The sequence below is a fragment of the Hippichthys cyanospilos genome, chromosome 8 (assembly GCF_059441005.1).
Source record: "Hippichthys cyanospilos isolate Australia breed blue-spotted pipefish chromosome 8, RoL_Hcya_1.0, whole genome shotgun sequence".
Lineage (NCBI taxonomy): Eukaryota > Metazoa > Chordata > Actinopteri > Syngnathiformes > Syngnathidae > Hippichthys > Hippichthys cyanospilos.
Window position 1 is genome coordinate 21,590,543 of NC_142376.1, and position 8,875 is coordinate 21,599,417.

General features: G+C 37.3%; 1 protein-coding gene across 1 annotated transcript in view; it reads left to right on the forward strand.

Moving 5' to 3' along the window:
- The first annotated feature begins 6,140 nt into the window (after positions 1-6,140).
- The window catches only part of cdk1 (cyclin dependent kinase 1), a 21,849-nt gene continuing 19,114 nt past the window's right edge, over positions 6,141-8,875 (forward strand). The window contains exons 1-3 of the mRNA XM_088421084.1: positions 6,141-6,267; positions 6,714-6,756; positions 7,009-7,165. Coding sequence (XP_088277210.1) covers positions 6,720-6,756; positions 7,009-7,165 — 194 coding nt within the window. The 5' untranslated portion in view covers positions 6,141-6,267; positions 6,714-6,719. The remainder of the gene's footprint in view (positions 6,268-6,713; positions 6,757-7,008; positions 7,166-8,875) is intronic.

An 8,875-nucleotide genomic window follows, 5' to 3' on the forward strand; every position in this document is an offset into this window, starting at 1 on the left:
GTAATTAGTTCATGTTTGAGTTTCCCTCTCGTCTGCCTTTCCTCTCCGTGTCTCATTAATGCCATCCACCTGTCTGTTCCTCATGTCCTCCGCGTGTTCCAGCCCCCGTGTCTCTACCAATCCGCTTCCCCCGCCTCTCATCTTCCTTCCAGGTGTTTCGCACGTTTTCTTAATTATTTTAGCGTCTATTTAAAGTCCCTGTTAGTATCCAGCCAGTTGTCGGGTCATTGAATTTTCTGGCCGTTTGGCACGTCTTACCTCATCAATGTCCTTCATTGCTTCTTGTATTTCCCAGTTCCTCAGTTGCTGTTCTCCATGAGTTTATTTTCTGTTCCTTATTCATCTGGTACTTTGTCCAGTTTTTGTCATTTTTGTTCCTACCTCATTTCATTATTAAATCATCTTTTGAGCAAAACCACCCCACTCTCCTCCATTTCTGGTTCCACCTTCCCCCACCTCAGTACACCGACATGCCACACTGTGACAGCCAGAGCTTATTGATTTTGAACAGCGTTCAAGGAAACAGCAGGCAGATTGGTCCAAAAGATGCCACTTCAGAGCAAAACATTGTTTGGTCCGCTTTACTGTATGTACAGTTGTTGCATGGAGGTGGAGGTGACAAAGCAGGATTTCTATGGCTGGCGTTTGTGTGATCAATTCTATGAGTAGAGCACGGAGTCCTCAATATGCATGTACTATATATATATATATATATATATATATATATATATATATATATATATATATATATATATATATATATATATATATATACAGTGGTACCTCGGTACTCGACCATAATCCGTTCTGAGGTGGTGATTTGTTCGAGCACCGAAACCAATTTTCCCATAAGAAATAATGGAAAGTATGTGTGCACAAGTAAATGTGCACAAGCAGTACATGATAAAGATAAAGATAAATAAAGCATTATAAACCATTTTGTATAATTTACTTACGTTTTGGAGAGTGGTTGATGGCATACAGGAATGGATGTGGAGAGGACGGGAGGGAGTTACTCCTTCCATGATGACGCTAGCTAACTGCGACGCGAGGTCGGACACTCGTACACCACGTTCATATTTTGCTATAATTTCCTTCTTCGGTTCAATAGTGGTCCTCATTGTTTTCCTCTTTGCCTTCCCCTTATCACTGTCTTTCTTTGGACCCATTATTAAGGGCTAGAGCAACACGAAAAAGTTTAAATCCGGGAAGAAATACTCGAACAAACGTATATATATATATATATATATATATATATATATATATATATATATATATATATATATATATATATATATATGTGTATGTGTATATATATATATATATATATATATATATATATATATATATATATATATATATATATATGTGTATGTGTATATATATATATATATATATATATATATATATATATATATATATATATATATATATATATATATATATATATGTGTATATATATATATATATATATATATATATATATATATATATATATATATATATATATATATATATATATATATATATATATATGTGTCACTTCAGCTTCACCTGCTCAGCCCTCCTGCTAATCAGCCCCAAACAATAACACCTGCACCACTCACCCACCCAGTATAAAGCCCGGTCACTTCCATTCACAACCTGCCAGATTGTCTCAATGCGCCACGCCGAGCTTTCCAGCGACTCCTCCTGCCAGCCTGCCTGTTGCCCGACCCTGTTTGTTCCTGACCACCCGATTGCCTGCCGTATTGACCGGATTTTTGGTATTTCGACCCTGCCTGCCTTTGACCGCCCGCTAGCCTGCCGCCTTAACCTGTCTGCCCGAGCCCCCCTCCCTTCTCTCCTCCTTTGCCCGACTCCCAGCCAAACCCCAGCTCTCCTGACTCCGGAACCCCCCCAGACCTCTTCACCACGACTACCTGCACCTTCTGTTTAATAAACACTCTGCCTTTGCCCTTACCAGTTCTGCGTGCTCTTGGGTCCTCTCTCCGCCCGCCGTAACACACACACACACACATATATATATATATATATATATATATATATATATATATATATATATATATATATATATATATATATATATATATATATATATATACGTGTGTATATATATGTGTATATATATATATATATATATATATATATATATATATATATATATATATATATATATATATAGTAAGTGATGGGTGTTTATTCTGTTTATGTGTTTGTTATGTGTAGAGGTTGCACTTTATAGTTAGTAGTTGTTGTTAGTGGTTGCTAACCCGCTAATGTAGGCTAAAAATACAGTAAATTCATAGATTATAGTTCGGCAAGTGTTTATATGTTAGTTCACTGACTTTAACATTGTTGTTGATTTATTATTCAACAGATACTACATGATACACCATACATGAGTCAAAATAAAGTTCAATGTGGCGACTTGCGTACTCTTTCACTGGAGTCTTGGTGTAGATAACCAGTCCTGAGAACAAATTCTCAACAAACTAAGTAATATTAGTTCTTTAATGAATATACAATAATGTTAATACGGATAATGTAATGTTAAATAATAGGAGAAAGGAAATAAAATACGCAAAAAAATACAAAAAAAAAGATTGTTTATGGTTACTGCGGCTATATTGGATTTAATTCACACTAACTTGCCGTTCATTCTGGTCAATGGATTTAACAAGCGAGCAACTCAAAACAGCATAAATTATACATTTCACCAGCGCCAGACGATATATTTCATAGTCTGAACAAAAATATGAGAAAATCCCCCTCTTTATTTAAGTCAGTCGAGTTTAATGAATCACTAGGAGATTGCTCTTGCTGCTGCCATTAATCACAGCCTCTCTGGTGCTGATTGAAGAGGCTAATATGAACAGGAATACCAATGAGCGGGTGGAGGTGGGGGTGTTGTGGTGTACACTCACTCAAAAATGGCAGAATAACTGAAGCGTGCCATCCAAACCCAATCTTGTCTTTTTTATTTAATAACATTTGGTGGCCTTGGCCTGTGATTTACAGAGATGCCAGCACACCACTGCACTCCTACAAGGGTCAATTTGATGTGAGGCAATTGAAAAAGTATTAAATGACTCATGACTGCATCATGCAAAGTCAAATCCAAACTAAACATTTGCTTTGCTGATTGAAGAAACAGGGGAAGAACTCTTCACTGAACTGAAGAGGGTATTTTGTTCATAAAATTCAAGTGAATACCCTGAACTGGTAGCCAGCCAATTGGAGGGCACGCAAAGACAAACAACCATTCACACTCACTTGCACAACATAAGACGATTTTGAGTGTCCAATATAACTACCCTTCACGTTTATGGAATGTCTGAGGAAACAGGAGTACCCAGAAAAACCCACGTCGTCTGCAATGTGACCTCACTGGGTCCTCTGCACTAACGAGTCTCCACCATAAAGCCCCTGTATCCTCGTTCGGTAAAAAAAAATAATAATAATAATCCACTGTGAAATTAGAAGTAGTCAAAATTCTAAATTGTTGCCTTTGAATATGCATCTTTTCTGATACCGTTCTATCTGATCCCATTATGTTATGCTGGTGTATCTTATTTGTCCATGGACTCATTTTTTGGTCCTAGAATGCAAGAATTAGCTTAGCACAGACAGTGCACCATTTGACAGTGTCAAATGAATTAGATCAGATAATGGTATGGAATATGACAGCAATGCCTTTCACTCACTCTTGAGGAATAAAGGCACAAGGAATAAAGTCACAGCTATGCTTTACCAAGAGGCCATCGCTTGAATTTCTTGACCTCTTAATGTTTATGACAAACAGTTAACTTTGAAGGCGCTCCAAAACCTTTGCTATTGTACACTAATTAGGGACAATAAAACCAGTATACAGTATTTCAAAATTCACCAGTTTTTTTTTTCTCAATTGTCTATAACAACAGGGTCATTAAATATTAGTTACTTCTGAAAATATAAAATTACTTTTACAAGTTGTGCTGAAGGTAACTTTGAATAAATGAGTAACAATCAATATAATGTCCTTATTAACATGTCAATCCCTCCATTTTCTAGAACAGCTTATCCTCACTAGGGTCGCAGGCTTGCTGGTGCTTATCCATGCTGTCTATGTGCAGCAGACAGAGGACACCCTGGACTGGTTGCCAGCCAATCGCAAGGCACAACAACCATTCACGCACCCACTCACACCTAAGAACAATTTAGAGTGTCTGATACACCTGCCGTACGTGTTTTTGTATTGTGGAAGGAAGCCAGAGTGCTCGCAGAGAGCCCAGGTGGGCTTAGGGAGAACATGCAAACTTCACACAGGAAGTGAACTGGATTTGAACCCAGGAGGTGCTAACCACTCGTCCACAAGCCACCATATTAACATATTTATGATAATACAATTAAAACGTTGTGACAAAACTAGCTGGAAGTTACTCCATTTGCACACAAGGGACTACACGCTGATAGTTTCGCTCTTCCTTCTTCCTCATGAAGTTATCTAGACTTCTCAAATGAGGGTACTAGTACCCTTGGAGGTACTTGAAGGAACTTCAGGGGGTACTCGAAATTTTACATAAAACAAACATACAAAAATCCTTAAAAAATAATGATTGAATTAATTGTTTCAAGAAAATATTATATTAGAATATTCTTTTTTTTTCAGGAGGTATTCAATTTCATTATTGTAAAAAGCCTGAAGAATGGTTCGACCCTATTTGCCATGTGCCACTTCTGTTACCTCTCAAGTTATCGATTTATTTTTGTGAACACATCTCTAATTAGATCCGAAAAGAGGACACTTTAAAAGTTGAATATTTTTCTGTGAACAAATGTTTATTTATAATGATTATTTTTTTAGAACTGGTCAGACACTTATGTTGATTATTTTGGGGGAGACGAATATTTATTAATAAATAAGTCAATGATTTATTTTTGTGGAGATCTTTCCTGTAATCCCAAAACAGGACGCTTTATGTTTAATTTTTTTTCAGGGGGCAAATAGTTATTTATAATCATTTTCTAGTTTGAGAACAGGTCTGACACGTTATGTTTATTTTTTTGTGAACAAACATTTATGAATACTTTAATGAAATTAACTAATGATTTTTGTGAACAGAATACTACTGTAACCCCAAAACAGGAACGGTTTTATGTTTTTCTGTGGAAGATTTTTTTTTTTGACCCAAAAATGCTTTGCACTGGTAAAGGGGTACTGACCTGAAAAGATATTTTAAAGGCGGTACATTACAACAACAACAAAAAGTTGAGAACCACCGATCTACACAGTGACACAAATATGAAAAAATTAGCGGTCAAAGAAATAGACGTTGGATGAAAACTAAAAATACACGCAACTGTGTCACCGGAAGCGCAAACACGGAACTAGAAAAAGTACGGAGCTTTTCATTCATTCATTCACTTCACTTCCTCTATATTTAGACAATGTATTTAATGAAAAGGATTGCCACAGTGAGCTTTTAACAAATAATAACCGAACTGCTGGTGAAGGGAATTAAAAAAAAATTCTTCCCCTTCTCAAGATAATTTACTCCTGAAATTTAACAGAAGCACGTCCTCTGTGTGACGTCACTGTGTCGCAAGGCGTTTTCCTCTCATCCTTGTTGCTCAATTACCCCGAGTCGGTTGCTGAAACTGTATGGTTTATGAGTTTCTTTCATTCATGAGTCCTGAACCGCGTGTCCTCTCTAGCCCAATGGGTCTGTTGGGATAAACTTTTATCAGACTAATTTTCTACATGTAGAGTACACACAAGTGTGTTTTGTCAGACTTGACAATAATGTTTGTCTGTTTTCTCCCAACAAGTTCGGGAAAATTCTAGGTTTGTTCACGTGATCTTTCGCATAAAGCGGATTGTGGGCTTGTTCTGTGTCCTTTATTTGTTCTGCATGAATGTCGTCAACCTACTGAAGTAATATCACCCTCCCCCAAAAAATACGATCTTTCATTAATTAAAATTCCCTTTCCAACTTATGTATGTAGTACACAACACGCTGAAAATAAGTTACAGACATGAACAAAACATCGGAAAGGAACTCCGCACTATAAATTGTTTCTTAACGAACATTTTGCTGGCATAGCACAGGTCACGTGACCGGCACCCGGTTTTGATAGGCTGTTTTGAAATACGTCGCGTAACTTCATTGGTATATTTTGAAACTACACAAAGCATCGCGTCTAATTCGAATCAGTGAGCAGAAAGCAAGCTAAAGTCCCCTGAAGACAGTCCTCTATTGGAATCAACGTTATACGCGACAAAAGGTGAGGCATATCACTCCGGTAATGACTCTCCATGTTTAATTGCAATCTTAGTAAGTAACTCTGTGTGTTACAATTTCGTAGAAATGTGCATTTGAACGGGAATCGATGTCGCTGCGGTTCGTAAAGGAGTGTAATGGGAGCTGTGGGGAAAAAATACGGAAACTGACAGAAAAATTTATGTGTTTTGCTGATCGATTACATGTTGATACAACGAATAACTACAGGATTGTATTTTTCTTTAAACGCTTGGAGTAATGTGTTGAATGCCCGTTTAACCACGCAGATTAAATTCTAGGACCGATGTGTTACCGTGTATTACAACAGTATTTGTTGAATGCATTTTATAATTATATTTTCAATTAAAGTGCGGGTCTTGACAAGCTAAGATCAATTTATAACCACCATGAAGTGCTTTTCCAGATCTGACCACACTTTTTTTCCCCCAGGCAGCAATGGACGATTACTTGAGAATCGAGAAAATCGGAGAAGGTTGGTAGAAATGTTTCATTGATTTCAACCTTAAGCAAAATTCGGATTCATACATGATAGTTATTGTTGTTTGTTGATGTTTTTTTTTTTTTGTATTACACGAAAGTATGCACACATACACTCATGAAAATATACACGTGGCTATCTATTAAGGCCTCAAATTGGGCCCCCAGGCACATCAGATTCACTCAAATCAAACCTAACCTTATACTTCAGTGAATTTTTGGTTCTTTAATCAAACTGTTCTTGCAGGCACCTATGGGGTGGTGTACAGAGGGAAGCACAAGGCCACAGGTAAAATTGTGGCTATGAAGAAGATCCGTTTGGAGAGTGAGGAGGAAGGGGTTCCCAGCACTGCAATAAGAGAGGTCTCCTTGCTTCAGGAGCTGAAGCATCCAAATGTTGTAAGGTATGCTTACAGTTTGTAGAATTTTATACGTCAATATTGTCAGAGAGGTCATAATCAGGCTTTTTCAACCCCTTGAAATGGCTAAATATGGTAAGTGAATTAGCAGCACAATTATTATTTTTCACATCGTAATCATTACACTCATCGAAGTCTGACACGACTTCAAATAAAGCATAAGAAATGTGTTTAATAACCCTGCTTACCTTTCTTCCTGATACCAAGTGATCTCTTAAATGTGTTATGACGGCTAAAAAGACATGTTAGTCTTTTTATCTCACTCACAGTCGCCAAACTCTTAGGAACTAGGAAGAGTTGTTGCTGTTGCCCTCATAATGCCGTGACTCCACCGGTTTTGAATAGCGAACAATGGTTTAGTTTTAAGCAAAAGTGTCTTTATTGGTGTTTGCACCTGACCGAATATTCACAGGCTATTTGACTAGTTCAGACTCCACATTATACTGAGCGCGTGAGTGTTATAGCAATACTTCGGGTAGGCTCTGCTGTAAAGCAGTGACTTAAAGTGTTGTCAACACCACAAGCTACTTATTCATCAATATATGATGGCCGCCAAAAAATAAAACAAGTACCGTATTTTCCGCAATATAAGGCGCACTGGATTATAAGGTGCACCCTCAATTAATTACATATTCTAAAACTTTTTCCATATATAAGGTGAACCGGATTGTAAGGCACGCCCCCAACTAATGACATATTTTCAAAAAATTTCAATCACAATATAGTAATACTCAAAGTAATAACAATAATAACTCCAATAATAACTAACTTCATCAGTTCATTCCCCATCAACGAATTCTCAATATTGATCCATATATATAAGGCGCACCTGATTATATGGTGCACCATCAGCTTTTAAAAACAAATGTAAGGCTTTTAGGTGCGCCTTATAGTGCGGAAAATTCGGTAATGGTAATTATTTGTAGATTTGTTTTCTCTGCACACTGGCCTGGTCCAAATTAGCCCCCAAATAGCAGCAATCAACTATATAAAGTCAATTTAAACAAACAAAAGATAAAGGTAAAACAGAAGCTGCCTTTTGTATCACAATATTGATTTTTTCTTAAAATTGCATGAAACAAATGAAAAATTTCTCCGATTCCCCCCACCCCCTCCAAAAAGTACAATTGTACAATTTACAACAGAATAAAATGGTGTTTTAGTGCCTCATTGTGGACACTGGGTATCATTCACAAAATGAAATGCACTAACGTGAGTGAGTAAGAGCCTGCGCAAGAGAACTGAGTCAGTTATCTATCACAAGGTGAGTTGCGGCTGACAGCAGCTTGGGATGATGTTTTCAGTGCTTCATAAAATCATCTTGTGGTCCGGATCAAGCCTCCTCGCCTAACATGTCCAGGCCGCGAGCCGTACATTTGACCCTTGGTTTAAAAGAAGATAAATGAAGGAGACAGTAGAAAAGAAATGACATGTAAACATTTTTCTTTCATCAAGGCGACATATATATCTCATTATCTCCCAGCACTGCATCCGCCTTTGTGCATGAGAGTTGTTTATTTTGACATTTCTTTTTCTTTTGTTTTTGTTTGTCTTTTAAGAGTAGAATCCATTTACACTTTAAAGGGACAATTTAACTACGAAGCGCAGGAGATGCTGCATTTACCATTGTCTGTAGCTATAACAGACGTGGCAGCCTCTGGCCGAGTGCCAACCCCCATGTAATTTAATGATAAC